Source organism: Hemiscyllium ocellatum, chromosome 2 (genome assembly GCF_020745735.1).
Source record: "Hemiscyllium ocellatum isolate sHemOce1 chromosome 2, sHemOce1.pat.X.cur, whole genome shotgun sequence".
Lineage (NCBI taxonomy): Eukaryota > Metazoa > Chordata > Chondrichthyes > Orectolobiformes > Hemiscylliidae > Hemiscyllium > Hemiscyllium ocellatum.
The window spans coordinates 8,690,842-8,711,993 of NC_083402.1; the positions used below are offsets into that span (position 1 = coordinate 8,690,842).

Genomic DNA, 21,152 nt, shown 5'->3' on the forward strand with positions numbered 1-21,152 from the left:
GTGAAAATTAGAAATGGGGAGAAAAAAGTCACTTATAGGCCTAGTCTGTAGGCCACCAGATAAGAACCAAAAATAATAAACCAAAAATTAACCATGCATGCAAAAATGGTTCAGCATTATCATAGGGGATTTTAATTTACATACTGATTGATCAAATCAAGTTGGTCAAGGCTGTCTTGAGGAGAAGTTCACAGAATGTATCCACAATAGTTTCCTCGAACAGTATATAATGGAATTTATGAGGGAGCAAGCTATCCTAGATCTGGTCCTGTAAAATGAAACAAGAATAATTTGTGATCTCATAGTTAGGGGTCCTCTCAGAAGGAATAATCAAAGAATGGCTGAATTTAAAATATAGATGGAAGGTGAGACTGTAAAATCCAATACTAGTGTCTTGTGCTTAAACAAAGGAGACCATGATGGGATGATGGAGGAATTGGCTATGGTCAACTGGGGGCAAAGACTATCTGGTGGGACAGCTGAGAAACAGTGACGGACATGCAAAGCAATTTTCACAGTGCTCAGCAAAAGTATATACCATGATAAGAAAGGACTGTAGGAAAAGGGATAATCAGCCATGGATAATTAAGGAAATAAAAGAGGGTATCAAGGTTTGTGCGAAGATTTGTAGCTCGGGTGCTCGTTGTTGTGGTTCTGTTCGCCGAGCTGGAAGTTTTTGTTGCAAACGTTTCGTCCCCTGGCTAGGCGACATCATCAGTGCTCTGGAGCCTCCTGCGAAGCGCTTCTTTGATGTTTCTTCCGGTATTTATACACTACCATACATCAGGAGCGTTTCAGAACTCACAGCCAGACTACTGCGACCCTTAGGACTCATAACGGCACACAAACCAACAGCCACGCTCAGACAACAACTCACCAGGACAAAGGACCCGATACCCAACATGAGCAAAACTAATGTAGTTTACAAAATACCATGCAAGGACTGCACAAAACACTATATAGGACAAACAGGAAGACAGCTAACAATCCGCATACATGAACATCAACTAGCCACGAAACGACACGACCAGCTATCCCTAGTAGCCACACACTCAGACAACAGGCAACATGAATTCGACTGGGAAAACACTACCATCATGGGGCAAGCCAGACAGAGAACAGCCAGGGAATTCCTAGAGGCATGGCATTCATCCACAAACTCCATCAACAAACACATCGACCTGGACCCAATATACCAACCACTACAGCGGACAGCTGAAACTGACACCCGGAAGCGGCAAGGACAGACCACTATAAATACCGGAAGAAACATCAAAGAAGCGCTTCGCAGGAGGCTCCAGAGCACTGATGATGTCGCCTAGCCAGGGGACAAAACGTTTGCAACAAAAACTTCCAGCTTCGCAAACAGAACCACAACGAGGGTATCAAATTGAAAGCTAATGCATACAAAGAGGCAAAGATTGGTGGGAAATTGGAGGATTGGGAAAGTTTTAAAGGTCAGTAGAAAGCCATGAGAAAAGCTACAAAGAAAGGTAAGACACATTATGAGAGTAAATTATCTCAGAATATAAAAATAGATAGCAAACGTTTCTACAAATATATAAAATGAAAAAGAATGGCCAGAGTAAACAATGGTCCTTTAGAGGATGAGAAGGGGGTTTTAATAATGGAAAATGAGAAAATGGCTAATGAACAGGTATTTTGTGTCAGACCTGTCACAAAGCTGGATTCTGTTTTCTAAAAGCAGTTCCTTTTATCAAGGATACTATACCCTTGTTTTTTTTCCAGAGGGGTAATAAACCAGATTAGACTGGTTTGGTACACCAAATAAACAGTATTGAGAGGTCTTTTTTGTTTGTATGTAAAATAGATGAGACTTCAGGCAATGTGGTCATATTTTAGAAGTGATCTTTTTAATGAAAGAAGAGTGGTCAGCTCTCTAGCTGAGCAGTTTAGCTCAGCCCAGAACTAGTTGGGAGTTCAACAGTGAGCTGTGTGGATACAAACTCCCTCGCTCACTGCCCTTCTAACTTAATCTGTAAGCATCTGTTCCATTTTTTTCTCTGTGTTTCAAGAGAATTTGCTTATTGGGAGTGTTGTGTCTATGCAGAACAGCATAATTAAGACTAGGTTGGATAGACTGAGTTCTGTCGGGGTTCTTTATTCTGTTCTTTGTGCTTCATTGTGTAATTTTGTGAATAATTTTTTGTCTCGCTAACTTAATCCAGGTAATTTTCACTGTACACTTACCAACACAAATTGCAACGTTATGGTCTGGGCTGCCTGCTTAAGAATGTTTTGAATGGTCTGGCCTAGTCCATAACAGTATTCACAGTGGAAGACACAAATAACACGCAAGCATAAGTGGGCAAGCTAATGGGGCTAAAAGGACGAAAAGAGATGTGGGGGAATAGAAAATTCACCAAACTTCGCTGGACTCTGTGGCAATTCTGGCAGATTGGAAAACAGCAAAAGAGACACCACTGTTTAAAAAATTAGGTAGACAATTAGCCTGTTAGCTTAATTTCTGTAATGGGGAAAATGCTTTAATCTATCATCAATCATTAAGGAAAAAATAGCAAGATATCTAGATAGAACTTGTCCCATTGGGCAGATGCAGCATGGATTCATGACAGACAGGTCATTTTGATTAATTATTTGGGTTCTTTGAGGACATTACCAGAGCGATGGTAATGGGGAATGGGGACAGTGGTGTATTTGGATTTCCAAAAGGCACTCGACAAGGTTTAGATTAGATTAGATTACTTACAGTGTGGAAACAGGCCCTTCGGCCCAACAAGTCCACACTGACCCGCCGAAGCGCAACCCACCCATACCCCAACATTTACCCCTTACCTAACACTACAGGCAATTTAGCATGGCCAATTCACCTGACCCGCACATCTTTGGACTATGGGAGGAAACCGGAGCACCTGGAGGAAACCCGGGTGTTGCAGAAGAGATTACTACATAAGATAAAGGTGCAGGATGTCACAAGTAATGTATTAGCACGAATACAGGATTGGTAAACAAACAGAAGGCAAAGAGTGGGGAATATTTGGTGTTTTTCTGGTTGAAGATCAGTGGCTAGTGGTGTGCCTCAGGGTTCAGTGTTGGGACTGCAATTGTTTACAATTTAAATAGATGATTTGGAGTTGAGAACCAAGTGTACTGATAAGGTTCAAAGATGACACTAAGATGAGTGATGAGTGGTGAGCAAAGTATGCAGAGAACACTGAAATTCTGCAGAGGGACACAGATAGGTTAAGTGAGTGGGCAAGGGTCTGGCAAATGGAGTACAAATATTGGTAACTGCGAGGTTATCCATTGGTAGGAATAATAACAAAACGGGGCTATTATTTAAATGGTGAAAAATTGCACCGAATGTCTTTGTGCATGAACGACAACATGTTGGCTTGCAGGTGCAGGAGGTAATAAAGAAGGCAAATGGAATATTGTCATACATTGCTAGACGGATGGAGTTTAAAAGCGGGGTCATGCTGTAGCTGTATATGGCGCTGGTGAGGCCACACCTGGAGTACTATGTCACAAAAGCTAGTCCTTTTTTTTCTATAAGCTGTTCCTTGTCTCAAGCATACTCTGTCCTTGACTTTTTTTCAGAGGGGTAATAAACTAGACCGAGCTGCAATCAGTCTGGTTTGGTACAGAGATGGAAACAATTTTGAGGTGAAGCTAGAACTGGAGGTCACAGCCTCAAAGTAAGGGGGAAGCAGATTTAAGACTAAGTTGAGGAGAATCACTTCTCCAAACGGGTTATGAATGTATGGAATTCCCTGCCCAGTGAAGCAGTTGAGGATAACTCGTTATATGTAAACGGATGAGACTTCAGGCCAAAGTGGTCATGTTTTAGAAGTGACCTGTATAATGAAAGGGAAGTGGTAAGCTTTCTAGCGGAGCGGTTTAGTACAGTCCTGAGCTGGTGAGGAGTTCAATAGGGAGCTGTGTGCAAACTCTCTCTCTATTTCTCTTTCTTCCCTTCAACTTCAACCTGCAAGCATGAGTTCCATTTATACTGGGTATTAAAGGGAGTTTGATTATTGGGACTGTCGTATATATTCGGAACAACATACTTAAATCTAGTTTGGATAGACTGAGTTCTGCAGGCATTCTTTATTCGATTCTTTGTGTTTCATTGTGTACCTTTGTGCATAAATGTTTGTTTGTTTTAAAATCCAGTAGTCAACCTAGCTATCTTACTCCAGGTAATTTTCACTGTACACTGACTGAAACAAATTGCGAAGTTATGGTCTGGCTGCATTCTTAAGAATGTTTTGAGTGGTTTGGCCTAGCCCATAACAACTGTGTACAGTTTTGATCTCCTTACTTGATTAAGGGTTTACTAGCACTAGAGGGTGTGCACAGGAGCAGCACTAGATTGATTCCAGAGTTGAGGGGGTTGGCTTATGAAGAGAAATTGAGTAGACTGGGACAATAGTCATTAAATTTAGAAGAATGATGTGGAATCTTGTAGGAACATAAAATTATGAAGGGAATAGATAAGAGCGAAGCTGTTCTGGCAGGTGAAGTTCGAACTGGAGGGCACAGCATCAATATAAGGGGGAAGCAGATTTATGACCAGGTTGAGGAGAAACACTTTTCCCAACGGGTTATGAATGTATGGAATTCCCTGCCCAGTGAAGCAGTTGAGGATAACTCGTTAAAATGTTCTTAAGGCCAAGATAGAGTGATTTTTGAACAGTAAAGAAACTAAGGATTATGACAAGTGGGTGGATAAATGGAATCGAGTCCACAAAAAGATCAACCATGATCTTGTTGAATGGTGGAGCACGCTTGTGGGGGCAGTTGGCCTACACCTGCTGCTATTTCTTACATTGTTGTATCTTTTTAATTTGTTGTGGATATCTTCACCTCTTGTTCTCTCTCCAAGGGACAGTAGGGCAAAATGATCCACTTTAGTTACATTTTTGAAAACCGTGCACACGAAACAACAGCAGAGCAGTGTCATCATGTTAATGGGTTCATCGAACGGTCGGGAGAAGTGTTCACTTCTTCAGGTCCTGCCATAGTTGCTGAAAGGTATATCCAAAGATTCCACTTGTCTTGATACTCTGGAAGCGCCAAGTCACATGCTCTGCCCAACCGTTAATCCTCCTTCTTTGTTCTTCAAGTCTGAGTCAGCAGCCAGTCATTTCTTCATTAATTTTGCCCCCGACAATAATTTCTTATGTTTTGCCAGAAGATCGATTGGTCAATTGCAAACTATGATTTGGAGGTCATGGGATACTGTGTCCCCATTAAACACACCCATATAGATTCAATAGAATCAGTTGCTATGTATTCATGGGAAGCATGAATTATTATTGAGCTTATTCTGCGTTGACTGAGTATTGTTTGACTAAAAGCAGAACTTTGACCAGCATATTCAGTCAATTTAAAAAACTGCCCTTTTCCACTTATTTTGAATGGGGAACTGAACACTGCTAATTCTGTGTAGTTGCAAATATTGACATGAATTCAAGACACCGACACTGGAGAGAGACACACAATGAGCAGCACATGACTGATGATTAGGAGCTCAAGGCTGTTGTTCGTTAAGTTGCTCTTAGGCCACCACCTCTGTTGCCCTATGAATTGCAGAGAGAAGTTGTACAAATAGCACCTCTAGTACTACAGAGATCCTCACTCACGTAGTCACTATCTCCAAGATTAGCACCTTTAACATTTCCTCCTTGTCCCCCTGGCACCAAAGCACACAAACTTCAACTCATACCAAACACCTCAATGCTCCTCTCCTCAATCTGAATTCAGGTCATGCCCCCAAGACCTCAGCTGCATGTCTAACTCTCATCCGCCACAGTGAAATGTCCTCATGATGTTCGTTATTAACACATATGAGTACACAAATACTGCACTATTTCAGGCCACTTACTGCATTCTAACCACGTCACCACCTCCAACTTTGTCTAACCCTAATAACACATCTTGCTAATTTATCTCCCTTGCGTTTATTCAAATTCCCCTGAAATGAAACTGTGTGATTTACCTCAACTACAGGTTCCATATTCTAACCACTCTTTGAAAGATGAATTTCTTGTTGAAATTATTCATAACTCTGCTATTTTTAGGACTACTAGATTAAGGTACCACCACAACTAGGAACATTCTTTCTTTACCTAGCCTATCAGGGACATGTTTTATTTAGAATGCAAAAAGAACAAACAAATTCTGGACTGATCAAGGAACACTGCATCAGGAAATGGGGGGAGGCTGTTGACAGCAACCCCCTACAAACCTCACCCCACACCTCCCAGTCACCACTTGCTTCCCCCTTCTGTGCTCAGCAGGCTATCACAGAGGCAGTGACTGTGCTGGTACGGCACTACCACCTAAGACCATAAGATGGAGCTGCAAATGTAAGCTATTCAGCCCATTAACTCTGCTCCAGCATTCAATGAGATCATAGTTGATTTGATAGTCCTATCCTGCTTTTTCACAAGAAACATTGACTCCTTTACGGATTAAAAATCTGTCCAAGTCTTGAATATATTTCACAACACAGCTTCAGTCAGAGTCATAGAACTGTACAGCACAGAAACAGTCCAACTTGTCCATGCTGATCAGATATCCTAAATTGATCTAGTCCCATTTGCCACCATTTGGCCCACATTCCTCTAGATCCTTCCTGTTCATGACCCAACCAGGTGTCTTCTCAATGTTACAATTGTACCAGTTTGTACTATTTCCTCTGACAGCTCATTCCATGCACACGCCACCCTCTGCATGAAAAAGTTGCCCCTTAGTTCCCTTTTAAATCTGTCCCCTCTCATCTTAAACCTCCACCCTCTAGTTTTAGACTTCCCTATATTGAGAAAATGTCCTTCACTATTCACTCTGTCCATGCCCTACATGATATTATAAGCTTCTATAAGGTCACCCCTCGACCTCTGACACTCTAGGAAAAAAAACCCACAACTTATTTAGCCTCTCCCTTCAGCTCAAACCTTTCAATCCCAGAAACATCTTTGTAAATCTTATCTGACCCCTTTCAATTTTAACAACATCCTTTCTAAAGCAGGGAGACCAGAATTGAAAGCAGTATTCCAAAAGTGGCCTAACCAATGTCCTGTACAGCATCCCAATTCTAATAGACATTGCACTGACCAATAAAGGCAAGTGTTCCAAACACCTCCTTCGCTACCTGTCTGCCTGTGACTCTACATGGTATAAAATTACTCCAGTTAAGCCAGGATACAAAAACTCTGAAGTTATTCAAGAAGAACTGGTAGACTCTGTTGGATTCATGGATATCCAAGCAGGGAGGTAATACGAAAGACCAAGTCAGCTGATCTGTGTGAAGCAGTTGTTGTGGCTATGAAAACTCACCTTCAATCTCAACCAAGGGCTCCTCCCTGAAATCCTGGAAAAATCGACAGAAGAACTGGCTACAAGCAGCAAGGACAGCTTTGTGGGCCTTGAAATGGTGGCCTGAAAACAGAAAGGACAGAAATAAATCATTTTATTCTATAAAGCAAAACTGTTTCCTGGATACTCTCTGCCAAGGCGTCCTCAGACGTCCCTAATAAACATGTGACTCGCCAGGCAATGCTGGTGAGAGTAGTGCTGTTCATCCTATGTTACTGCGGCTCAGCTGGAGCACTTGAAATCACGTGGTTATTTTAACCGTAAGCATTCCAGAGATATCAGTACAATATCCAAACAGCATCTCATTTCTGAGGGAAGTTCTTTCTCGTGCGCCAGCAAACATTTATCTTTCAATCAATTTCATGGAAACAAAACATCACATTCAGCTATCAAAAGAAGTGCAGCAGAAAACCTTTTCAGACTTCACCAAAATTCTACAGTTGTAGTCCCTGCATCCAGATAGGAGAACCAGATGTAAGAATTGCCAACATCACACTGCTATTTGTGGGATCTTTTGAACATCTTTTTGCCACAAGAATTGGGGCTGGGTCGACTCCTTTTCATCATTTATATAAATGATTTGGATGTGAACAGAGGAGGTATAGTTAGTAAGTTCGTAGATTGCATGACTTCAAAATTGGAGGCGTAGTGGACAGCAAAGAAGGTTACCTCAGGTTACAACAGGGTCTTGATCAGATGGGCTAATGGGCTGAGAGGTGGCAGATGGAGTTTAATTTAGATAAATGCAAAGTGCTGCATTTTAGAAAGGCAAATAAGAGCAGGACTTATACACTTAATGGTAAGGTCTGAGGGAGTGTTGCTGAACAAAGACTTTGGAGTGCAGGTTCATAGCTCCTTGCAAGTGGAGTAACAGGCAGATAAGATATGAAGAAGGCTTTTGGTATGCTTTCTTTAATTGGTCAGAGTATTGAGTTCAGGAGTTTGGAGGTCATGTTGTGACTGTACAGAACATTGGTTAGACCACTTTTGGAATATCGTGTGCAATTCTGGTCTCTCTCCTGTAGGAAGATGTTATGAAACTTGAAAGGGTTCAGAAAAGATTTACAAGGATGTTGCCAGAGTTGGAGGATTTGAGCTAGAGGGAGAGGCCGAATAAGCTGAAGTTGTTTCCTCTGGAATTTCAGAAGCTGAGGGGTGACCTTGTAGAGGCTGACCAGACCATGAGGGGCATGGATATGGTAAACAGGCAAGTTCCTTTCCCTGGGGTGAGACATCCAGAACCAGAGGGCATACGTTTAGGGTGAGTGGGGAAAGATTTAAAAGAGAGTTAAGGGACAACCTTTTCAGACAGAGGGTGGTGCATGTATGGCACGAGTTGCCAGAGGAAGTGGGGGAGGCTGGTACAATTACAACATTTAAAAGGCATCTGGATGGGTATATGAATAGGAAGGGTTTGGAGGGATATGGGTCATATACTGGCAACTGGGACGAGATTAATTTAGTATATTTGTTGGCTTGGACGAGTTGGACGGAAAGGTCTGTTTCTGGGATGTACACCTCTATGTCTCTATCTAAGAACATTAGAAGCAGGAGCAAGCCACTCAGCCCCCTGAGCCTGCTTTAAAGATCGTAGTTGATCTGATTATTCCATATTAATTTTGAACTTGTGACATATGAGGTTGTGTGTGTACATCTGAAGGGAATTAATAACTGGCATGCAAGCGCTTCTGCACCATGGTTATTTATTTAAAAAGGTTTCAGAAGCGATGGCCTTCTATCACTGGGTTATTAACCCAGAAACTCAGCTAATGGTCTGGAAATCTGGCAGATGATGGCATTTGTAATTCAATAAAAATATCTGGAATTAAGAATCTTCTTGTAATGTCAATTGCCTGAAAAACTCATCTTGTTCACAAATGTCCTTCAGGGAAGGAAATCTGCCATTCTCACCTGGTCTGACCTACATGTGACTCCAGATTCACAGCAAAGTGGTTGATTCTTTGAAACAGCGGCAAGCCACTCAATTATATCAATCCCCACAAAGTCTCAACGAAGAAATGAAACCAGACAGACCACCTGATATAAAGGCACCGGAAATGACAAGAGAAAAAATAGCCTTGTCAAACCTGCAAGGTCCTCATCACTAACATCTGAAGGCTCATGCCAAAATTGAGAAGGTTCTGTCTCACAGACTAGTCAAGCCTGACTACATGTCACTCCACCTTTAGAGAACCATGCACCTCAACTCCAAGGTCCCTCTGTACCAGTACACTCCTTAAGGCCCGACCTCTCACCATTAAACTCCTACTTTGATTTGACTTTCCAAAATACAACACTGCCCATTTATCCGTATTAAACTCCATTTGCCATTTCTCAGGCCACTTCCCCAGATGATCAAGGTCCTGCTGCAATTTCTGATAACCTTCCTCACTGTTCACTATACTGCTATTTTTAGTGCCATCTGCAAACTTACTAATCATGCCCTGTACATTCTCATCTAAATCATTGATATAGATAACAAACAGCAACGGGCCCAGCACCAACCCCGATATACTTCACTAGTCACAGGCCTCCAATCCAACAAGCATCCTTCCACTATTATGCTCTGCTTCCTACCATCAAGCAAATTATGTGTCCAATTTGCAGTTCCCTGGATTCCATGCAACCTAACCTTCCAGTGCAGCCTACCATGAAGAATCTTATCGAAGACCTTTCTGAAATCTATATAGACTACCTCTACCGCCCTGCCTTCCTTGTCACTTCAAAGACCTCTAACAAATTTGCGACGCATGATCTCCCATCCATAAAGCTGTGCTGACTGCACCTAATCAAAACCTGTCTTTTCAAATGCATCTCAAATCTTATCTCTCAGAATCTTCTCAAGTAACTTACCTGCCACAGATGTTAGGCTTACTGGTCTACAGTTTCCAGGTTTATCTTTGCAGTCTTTCTTGAATACGGGCACAACATTTAATGCTACCCTCCAGTCTTCCAGGACCTCACCCGTGGCTAATGATGATACAGAAATATCAGCCAGGTCCCCCACAATTTCTTTTCTAGCTTCTTGCAATATATGGTCAGGACTGGGAGATTTATACACCTTCATACATTCCAATACGTCCAACACGTCCTCTACTGACTGCCTCAAGATATCACAACTAACTTCCTTAAGTTCCCAAGTCTTCATGTCTTTCTCCATGGTAAACGCAGAGGAGAAATATTCATGGAGGACCTCACCCATCTCCCGTGGTTCTACACATCCGTGTTCACTTTGGTCCTTGAGGCGTCCTATTCTATCTCTTTAGTTATTCTTTTTCTTTTAATATACTTAAAGCAGCTCTTTGGATTCATCTTAATCTTCTCAGCCGAGGCTATCTTGTGCCCCCTTTTTGCTCTCCTGACTTACATCTTCAGTAAACTCCTGAATCCCCTCCTTACCTCCGGAGATTCCCTTGATCCCAGCTGCCTGTACCTGAGCCACGCTTCCTTTTTTCTGGTCAAAGTCTCAATATCTCTTGTATTCCAGGGTTCCCTATTCCTGTCAACCTTGCCCTTCACCCCCACAGAAATATTTAGACCTTGAACTCTGGCTAGCTCATTTTTAAATGTTTCCCACTTGCTAGAGGTCCCTTTGCCTGTAAACAAACTACTCCAATCAACCCCTGCAAGCTCCTGTCTAATTCCATGAAATTCGCCGTGAAAATTCGCCTTGCCCCAATTTAGAACTTGAACATGTGAACCAATTTTTATCTTTGCCATAACTATTTAAAAATAATAAATTATGGTCACTGGTCCCAAAGTGCTCCCCCACTGTCACCTCAGTCACCTGTCCTGCCCTATTTCCCAAAAGTAAGTCGAGTTTTGCCCCTTCCCAAGTAGGATAATCTATATATTGCTTGAGGAAACTTTACTGAACGCATCTCAACTCTACCCATCTAAGCCCTTAATGCTACGACAGTCGCAGTCTATGTTAAGAAAATTAAAATCCCCGACTATAACAACTATATTGCTCCTGCAAGTCTCCCCAGTCACCCTGCATATTTGTTCCTTTAATCCCTGTTGACTATTTGGAGGCCTATAGTACAATGCCAACAATGGCACCTTCCTCTTCTTATTTCTTAGTCCCACCCACAAAGCCTCACTGGAGGATTCTTCAGTTATTTCATCTCTGACTACTACTGTGATACCCACCTTAATCAAAAATGCAACTCCCCCTCCCCTCATTCCACTACCTCTGTCCCACCTGGACCTTTGCATATTAAGTTGCCAGTCCTGTCCCTCCCTTAACTATGTTTCTGTAATGGCTATAATATCTCAGTCCCATGTACCTATCCACACCCTGAGTTAATCAGCCTTACCTGTCAGCCCCCTTGCATTGAAATAAATGCAATTTAAACCAACAGGCATTCCTTGTTCCCTGTTGTGTTCCAGCCTGACCTGTGTCTTCACTTTACTATTTCGGATTATTGTAGCTCCTTCCAGCCTCACACTTGCCTCCCTACTGTTAAGGATCCCACATCCCTGCCAATCCAGTTGTAGCACTAGCAAACCTGGCTGCCAAGATATTGGGCACCCTCCAGTTCAGATAGAACCTGTGCACCTTGAACAAGTCACCTCTGCCCCAGAAAAGATCCCAAAAATTTCAGATGACTTCACCTTATGAAGGAGCGTTGCTCCAAAAACTTGTGATTTCAAATAAACCTGCTGGACTATAATATGGGGTCATATAATTTTTGACTTTATCCACCCCGGTAAAACACTGGCACCTCCACATCATAGCAAATGAATCGATAGTCCTCCATGTTGAACAACACTTGGAGGAAGCACTGAGGGTGGCAAGGGTGCAAAATGTTCTCTGGGTGGGGGATGAGAGAGGCGGGACTATTTAAGAGCACTTTCACTGGAGTTTAGAAGAACAAGGGGGAACCTCACATAAACCCATAAAATTCAAACAGGACTGCAGTAAAAACAGGAAAGATGATCCCAATGACTGAGGGGTTCAAAACAAGGGGTCACAACAAAGAGGATACCAGTATAGCATTTAGGACTTTCAATTACTTAAATTCTCTTCCTCTACTTAGTGACCTTGCTACTAACGGAGATAAGTCCTTAATTATCTTTACTTTTTACACAATCTTCTTAAAAATCAAATAAGTTAGGTCCAACTTGTACATCCTGAGGAAAGTAACATAGCCCCTAACCTTCCCGATCTAAATAACACCGTTCTCCAAGAAATCTAATACATGCACCCAGATTGAGAACCAGATACTGACCATCCACAATGAGAGTGATGTCGGTAAATTGTTCCTGCTGACGCTGTTCATTGAGTCTGTCCAATACCACCTTGTAGTGACTTGGTACTTCATGAACATGGTCCACCAACACCTCCTCCACCTCCATTTCAGATAACTGCAAAACAAAGCACAACTTGAAACCAGCGTTCAAACTTTTTTCTCATTCATCGTTTTTCTTGGAAATGGATGCCACTGACGAGTATTATTGTTAGCTTGCTCAGTTAACAGAGAGCAGTTAAGATTTAACAATATTGATGAGTGTCTGGAATCCCAACTAGGCCACACCAGGTAAAGACAGAAAATTTCATTTCCCAAAGGACATTTGGGAACTAGGTGTCTTTTACAACAATCGATGATAGTTTCATGGTATCCAGATTTATTAACTGAATTGGTTCGCACTACAGCCTCACAGCGTCAGGTTTGATTCCAGCTTCGGGCAACTGTCAGTGTGGAGTTTGCACATTCTCCCCGTGTGTGCGTGGGTTTCCTCTGGGAGCTCCGGTTTCCTGTCACAGTTCAAAGATGTGCAGGTCAGGTGCATTGGCCATGCTAAATTGCCCCATAGTGTTAAGTGCATCAGTCAGGGGTAAATATAGGGTAGGGGAATGGGTCTGGGTGGGTTATTCTTCAGAGGGTCAGTGTGGACTTGTTGTGCCAGAGGGCCTGTTTCCATACTGTAGGATACTGTTAATTAGAATAGATTGGATTACAGCTAATCTAGTAGGCAAAAGTGAAGATTGCAGATGCTGGAAACCAGAGTTTAGATCAGAGTGGTGCTGAAAAAGCACAGCAGGTCAAGCAGCAGGATCAGGAGCAGGAAAATCGACGTTTTGGGCAAAAGCCCTTCATCAGGAATGGAGGCAGGGAGCCACCAGGGTGGAGAGATTAATGGGAGTGGGGGGGGGGGGGCTGGGGAGAAGGTAGCAAAGTGTACAATAGGTGAATGGGGTGAGGATGGAGGTGATAAGTCAGAGAGGAGGGTGGGGGAAGGTAGCAAAGAGTACAATAGGTGAATGGGGGTGGGGATGGAGGTCATACGTCAGAGGGGAGGGTGAAAAGGATAGATGGAAAGGAAGATTAGCAGGTAGGACAGGTCATGAGGACAGTGCTGAGCTGGAAGGTTGGAACTGAGGTAAGGTGGAGGGAGGGGAAATAAGGAAACTGGTGAAGTCCACATTGATGCCCTGGGGTTGAAATGTTCCGCGGTGGAAGATGAAGCATTCTTCCCCCAGGTGTTGGGTGGTGAGGGAGTGGCAGTGGTGGAGGCCCAGGACCTGCATGTCCTTGGCAGAGTGGGAGGGGGAGTTTAAATGTTGGGCCGGGGGCGGTGGAGTAGATTAGTGCGGGTGCCCCGGAGATGTTCCCTGAAGCGCTCTGCGAGGAGGCGTCCAGTCTCCCCAGTGTAGAGGAGACTGCATCAGGAACACCGGATACAATAAATGACATTGGTGGATGTGCAGGTGAAACTTTGGATGTGGAAGGCTCCTTTGGGGCCTTGGATGGAAGTGAGGGAGGAGGTGCTGGTGCAGGTTTTGCAATTCCTGCAGTGGCAGGGGAGGGTGCCAGGGCAGGAGGGTGGGTTGTTGGGGGAGGGCATGGACCTGACCAGGTAGTCACTAAAGCAGTGGATCCGGAAAGAAAACTGTTTCTGGTGGTTTTGAATCTGTAGTCTGTATTGGTTGTCCTGTTCAGTTCCAAACTGTGCTGGGTTGAACGTAGTCCGGAGTCCATGTGGGATCAGTTGGCTACAGAGGCAGGCACTGAGGAAGCAAATGTAGCTGTGGTAGCAGCCTGATCTGCTTTGTTTTTCCAGCACCACTCTGATCTAAACTCTTACATCTAATCCAATCTATTCTAATTTAAATTTAAATGTTTGCCATGATGGGATTTGAATGTGTATACCCTGCATCAAGTCATAGAGATGTACAGATGCTGCAGTCCAACTCAGTCATGCCAATCAGATCTCCTAAATTAATCTAGTCCCATTTGCCAGCATATCGCTCTAAACCCTTCCTATTCACATAGGTACAATGTTATAATTGTCCAACTCCACGGTCACCAGAGGTCATTTGAACTTCTCTTACTTATGGACTCGACCTTTCTAGCGCTGTTTGCTGGTCTCCATATTTTAACTTCTACAACCTACAGACCATCCAAAACTCTGCTACACATGTTCTCACTCATATTAAGCTACTCATATTTACAATTTGCACACTAATCTGCATTCAATCCTAATTAAACAACAAGTAAGATTTAAAAAGTTTCAATCTTGTTTTTCAAATTCCGCCATGGCCATGTCCCTTTCAGCACCAGTTGTACATGCCTCCAAGGTATCTGGATTTTTTAAAAAGTCTAATTTTACTGACTTCGTTAACAGAGACTGCCCCTTCAGCTTTCATAGTCCTAAGCTTTGGAATTTCTCCCCTGTCTACCTTCTTCCTTTCTTCAGGACACTTCTAATAAAGCTTTTGGCCAGAAATTTTAACAACTCTTTCAATTTCATTTGATAAATGCTCCTGTGAAGGACCTTGGGACTTTAGCACTATATTAAAACACTTGATAAATGCAAATCATTATTGTTATGGTTCTTCAAGCAATCATTTGAAACTTGTGTCATCTGGTTGGTGAATCTATATTTCTATCATATTGTGATTTCTACCCCCAGAGGATCCTTATCTACACAAATTCTTATTATTCCTTTCTCATTACACATTATTATATCTAAAATAACATTTCCTGGATAGGCTCCGCAACATACTAGGAACCAATCTGACGCATTAAACAATTCACCTCCCTGTTATCCTTGCCCGTAAATATGCAGATTAAAATAACACACATTTGTGGTGCCTTTCATAGTTGCCTCCATTATTTCTTTAAAGCTTTACTAATATTTTAATATTCCGTGAATACTTTGCCCTTCAGTGACGCAACTCTTCCAGAGCCAATGGTGATGATTTTCCTTACTGTTCCTTATTTCCACCAGGATGCCAATTTAAGACTGAAATGAGGATGCATTTATTCTCTCAGTCAATTGACTGTCTTTGGAATTCCTCGCCACAGAAAACTGTAGGGGCACAGTACATGATTACACGTAAGGTTGCGATAGGTAGATCTTGATCAGAGGAATCATGGAGATATGGAAAAGGTAGCTAAATGAAGATTAGGAATGTCAAAACAGCTATGACCCTATCGAAAAGCAGACTAGATTAGACGGGCTGATTGGCCTATTCCTACTCCTTTTTTTGTAATAATGTTCATAATAATAGCCAGTGCAGACAGGTTGAGCAGAATGGTCTTCTCTGCATTGCAAAGGTTCTTCATCCAAATTGACTTGCACTCCACTGCAATGCAGCCAACTCACCATCTGGGGGACCACCACCTCCAGCCCAATCAATGCAAAGGGAGAGCGTGAAGCGGCAAACGTCAATCAAAGGCATGCTGACCAATCGGAGGTCAGTCATCTGGCTGGTTTCCGGTCGATGGGCGGGTCGACAGTCACCAACCGGAAGGCCTACTCCAGAGGCTTCAACAGGGATCAGAAACACACCGGCGCGCGCTCGCGCGAACGAACGCGACTGTTTGAAGTCGCGGTCGGGTGCGAGGTCCGATCCGGACCCGGTGTGAACGGGCGGGTGGTGGAGGAGGGGAGCGGCTTGGCCGGGGCTGCGGTTTATTCCTCCGCCCCTGACGAAGGCGACCGCGGCGGTGTGCAGCCGTTACGTCATCAAATCGCGCATTTGGCAGGCAAACGCCTCGCTTTTTCTTTCCCTCACCCGCCGGCCTCGGCGCCCCGTCGCCCGGAGTTCGCACTCGCACTGGCAGCCGCAGTCGTGCCGAGCCCGCGCTCTCCGCCTCCTGCTCCGGCCGCCACCGCGACGCTGGAGAGTGGCCTCGCATTCCCGGCGTCCACCGCGGGATGACCTTTCACCCTGCCCTCGGGCGGGAGAGGGATGGGAGGGAGGGGAGGAGGAAACGCGACTGGTTACCAGGGAAACGGGGCCTACCTCACACACAGACACCCTACTCCAGGAGGGGAAGGGATGGATCCCAATGGGAGAAAGTGAGGACTGCAGATCAAGAGTGTGGTGCTGGAAAAGCACAGCTGGTCAGGCAGCATCCGAGGAGCAGGAAAATCTTGGATGCTGCCTGAACTGCTGTGCTCTTCCAGCACCACTAATCTAGAATCTGGTTTCCAGCATCTGCAGTCATTGTTTTTACCTTGTTCATCCGCAATGACATGCGCTTTTCCAGCACCACACATCTTGACTCCTGATCGGTCAGTGTGTCAGCTCATAGAATCCCTCCGGTGTGGAAGCAGGTCAATCGAGTTCACACCGACCCTCTGAAGGGCAACCCACACCCCAATCCTATCCCCGCTACCCTGCCTTCCCAATGGCTCATTCACCTAACCGGCACAACTTTGGGCTGAGAGAGGAAACCCACACAGACACGGGGAGAATGTTCACGCAACAAAGGACACAAATTAGCTGGAGCAATGTAACCATCCTAACTCAAGTCAAAACAAAGACACGATGGAGAATTCCTTAAAGCCTGGCTCGCCAACCAGAAGTCAGTCAATAGACACATTGAACTGGAGCCTATATAGAAACCACTCAGACACAGGACTGGGGGTACCAACAAACAGAAACACAGAAATACCAGGCAGGACAGCCCACCAACACCTTGTCAAAGACAAACTGATGATGTCACCTCATGAGGCAACCAAAAACACACCAGTTCGACAAAAGAGTCCATGACTTAAATAGTTGAAGTCAACTAGGAGAAAGGGGGGACTGCTGACGAGATCAGAGTCGAGAGCTTGGCGCTGGAAGAGCACAGCAGGTCAGGCAGCATCCAAAAAGTAGGAAAATTGACCTTTCAGGCATAAGCCTTTCATCAGGTGTCTCTGTTTTGGCCGCACTAGGATGGTTACACCATCCCAGTTGAATTTGTGTCCTTTGTTGTCTGAATATTGTGTGGGTATCCTCCAGATGCTCCAGTTTTCTCTCTCAGTCCAAAGTTGTGTAGGTTAGGTGAATGAGCCATGGGAAATGTAGGATTGGGTAGATGAATTGTTCTTTGGAGGTCAGTGTGGACTCAATGGGCCAAATGGCCTGCTTCCACACTGGAGGGATTCTATGAACTGACATCCAGTGTCAAAAAGTGTGGTCCTGGAAAAGCACATATCATTGCTGATGAAGAGCTTATGCTGGACCCAAAAAAAATTAGATTACAGCTACACATAGTATATCCCTAAAAATAGTATAACCATGTGTCAGAAAAGCAAGAAGATAAACATCACAGTCTCTCTCCAATGGCTCTCTGCAGTAGACCAAAACAGGAGGTCTCCATGTGGTCTGACTGATGGCGACCACCAAGCACTGCCCTGGGCTGCTGGTCACTGGTGTCCTCTCTCCAGAGGACTGGGCTGGGTGTCCAAGACTGAGAGAAGGGAGGAAAACTGGGAGAAAAGAATGAATGGTCAGAGCAGATAAGCTCTGGCTGGTGCATCTTGCTCTGCTGCCATCTTAGCAGGCATTTTCATTATATGAGCATTAATTTTATTGATTATTACAGTATCTTTGTCACTAACACCATTGATTTTTGATTTATACTTTGTCCTACAGTTGTCCTACAAATTACTCCCACAAATGCCTTGATATTTCTGATCTCCACACAAACTGATTAAATACCTTGATTTTTCCAGTCTTATATCAATTTGACCCCACCTCCATTTCCTTTCTCCCTGCCCTTCCAAAATACCAAATACAGGGAGAGACAGTGAGGTCTGCAGATGCTGGAGATCAGAGTTGAGTGTGTGTTGCTGAAAAATCACAGCAGGTCAGGCAGCATCCAAGGAGCAGGAAAATTGACATTTCGGGCTGGATCCCTTCATCGGGAATATAGTTGACTATTCTTTTCCCAGACCTGATCACTTTACAATCACGCCTCTGTATTGGCTATCTGTTTATTCATCTATCTTGTTGATGTCGCACAGATTCAGGGCACGAGGAAGAAGAGTGGAAACAGTGTGAGAGTAAGAAAACTGGCACCAACATGAAAGGTCGGATGGCCTCTACCTGTACTACAACATTTCTAAAGCTTGTTTGATTATCGTTCTGTCTTTATTATTTTTCCTGACTGATTTTTCTAGGACTTTCTTTACTTTGTATGATCTGTCACTTTCTGTCAGACACTGGCCATTGTTAGCTGCATTGTTACACTGCAACAATGCAGGGTGGCTGAGCAGAGGCTGATTGCCAAGTTTGGTACCCATGCGGATGGCCTCAACCAGGACCTTGGGTTCATATCACACTGCAGGTGACCCCACTGAACTACACTCTCTCTCTCTCTCGCTCTCTCTCTCACATGCACACACACTCCTACACACCCATACACTCACACAGACCCAGTCTCCTACACAAGCTATCTCATATGTTCATCCATACACCCCTCACACACACACCGTCTCACAGACTTATACCCCTTTACACTCACGCACATACACATACACACACTCACAGACACTCACACCCACCCCCCCCCCCATGCACACACATAAGTTTGTAAGATGAATTTGTACTTGCAGAATTACATTTTGTTTTGCTCAACAACTGCATGAATCTGTGTAAAATTCTGTAAATCCTCTTTTTAGAAATAGAATCAGTCTGAACTTGGGAGACAAGACAGACAGACTTTAACCTTACACATTCAATGCATTATCTGAGCTGACATGGCTATTGTGAAAGTTCATTTGAAAATGTAACTTCAAAACAATTTCTGGGATTTACATATGAAAGAACTGAAACCAACATGGTCATTCTAAAAGATAAGAGATTAACAGACAGTCCAGGTCTTTTTCAATATATCATTTCAGTTGCATCACACTGTAAACTTTTTTTCTATAAATGCTGTGCTTTACGATCTTATATCCCACAACCACCTGATAAAAGAACAGTGCTCCGAAAGCTAGTGCTTCCAAATTAATCTGTTGGATTATAAGACCATAAGATATAGGAGTGGAAGTAAGGCCATTCGGCCCATCGAGTCCACTCCGCCATTCAATCATGGCTGATGGGCATTTCAACTCCACTTACCCGCATTCTCCCCGTAGCCCTTAATTCCTTGTGACATCAAGAATTTATCAATCTCTGCCTTGAAGACATTTAGCATCCCGGCCTCCACTGCACTCTGCGGCAATGAATTCCACAGGCCCACCACTCTATCGCTGAAGAAATGTCTCCGCATTTCTGTTCTGAATTTACCCCCTCTAATTCTACGGCTGTGTCCACGGGTCCTAGTCTCCTCGCCTAACGGAAACAATTTCCAAGCCATGTATAATCTGGTGTTGTGTGATTTTTAACTTTGTATATCCCAGTCCAACACCGGCACCTCCAAATCATACCTATAACCCTGCATTCTGCATTCACATTCGACCTTCCACAGTGAATGACTTCACACTTTTCCAGGTTGAACTCCATCTGCCACTTATCAGCCCAGTTCTGCATCCTGTCAGTGTCGCACTGCAACTTACAACAGCCCTCCTCACTATCCACCACTCCACCAACCTTCATGTCATCAGCAAACTTACACTTCTTCATTCACGTCATTTATAAAAGTCACAAAGAACAGAGTTCCCAGAACCGATCCCTGGTCACTGGTCACCATGCTCCAGGCTGAATACTTTCCATTGAATACCACCTGCTGTCTTCTATGGGCCAGCCAATTCTGTATTCAGACAGCCATGGGGAACCCTTTCAAATGGTTTGGTAAAATCCATGGACACCATATCCATTGCTCTACCTTCATCAATGTGTTTTGTCAAAGAATTCATGTTTGTGACACATGACCTGCCCCTCTCAAAGCCATGCTGGCTCTCTCTAATCAAGCTATTGTTTTCCAAGTAATCATAAATCCTGTCTCTCAAAATCCTCTCCAATAGTTTGTCCATCACAGCTATAAGACTGACTAATCTGTAATTCCCAGGATTATCCCTATTCCCTTTCTTGAACCATGGAATAACATTTGCCACCCTCCAATCATCTGGCACTACTCCAGTGGACAATGAGAACACAAATATCATCACCAAAGGCACAGCAATCTCTTCCATCACTTCCTGCAGTAACCTTGGGTATATCCCATCTGGCCCAGGGGACTTATCTATCCTTATGTTTTTCAAAATTTTCAGCACATTCTCCTTAACATCAACCTGTTCGAATATATCAGTCTGTTTCCAGCTGTCTTTACAAATGTCAAGGTCCTTCTCAGTAGTGAATACTGAAATAAAGTATTCATTCAGAACCTCCCCACCTTCTCCAATTCCAGGCACGAGTTCCCTCCACTTTTCCTGATCGTTCCTACCCTCACTCTGGCCATCCTCTTCATGTCCATGACACCAAAGCCACATTTGATGAGTGTGGTATCGAGGCAATGGGCCAAAGGGTGTTTTCTCTTGCTGTAAAAACTCTAATTCTTAAAGAGCTGCAGTAATATTGGAGCTAATGAGAATCAGGGTAAAACTCTCCATTGCTT

General features: G+C 43.7%; 1 protein-coding gene across 3 annotated transcripts in view; it reads right to left on the reverse strand.

The window, feature by feature from the left end:
• znf131 (zinc finger protein 131) overlaps positions 1-16,532 on the reverse strand; it is a 35,737-nt gene extending 19,205 nt beyond the window's left edge. The window contains exons 1-3 of one of the 3 annotated variants that reach the window (XM_060842612.1): positions 16,394-16,532; positions 12,600-12,735; positions 7,327-7,428 (exon numbers count right to left, since the gene is read on the reverse strand). In XM_060842612.1, the coding sequence (XP_060698595.1) occupies positions 7,327-7,428; positions 12,600-12,726 (229 nt within the window). In that variant the 5' untranslated portion in view covers positions 12,727-12,735; positions 16,394-16,532. The other 2 variants (XM_060842602.1, XM_060842621.1) reach the window with 2 other exon arrangements.
• Positions 16,533-21,152: the final 4,620 nt, after the last annotated feature.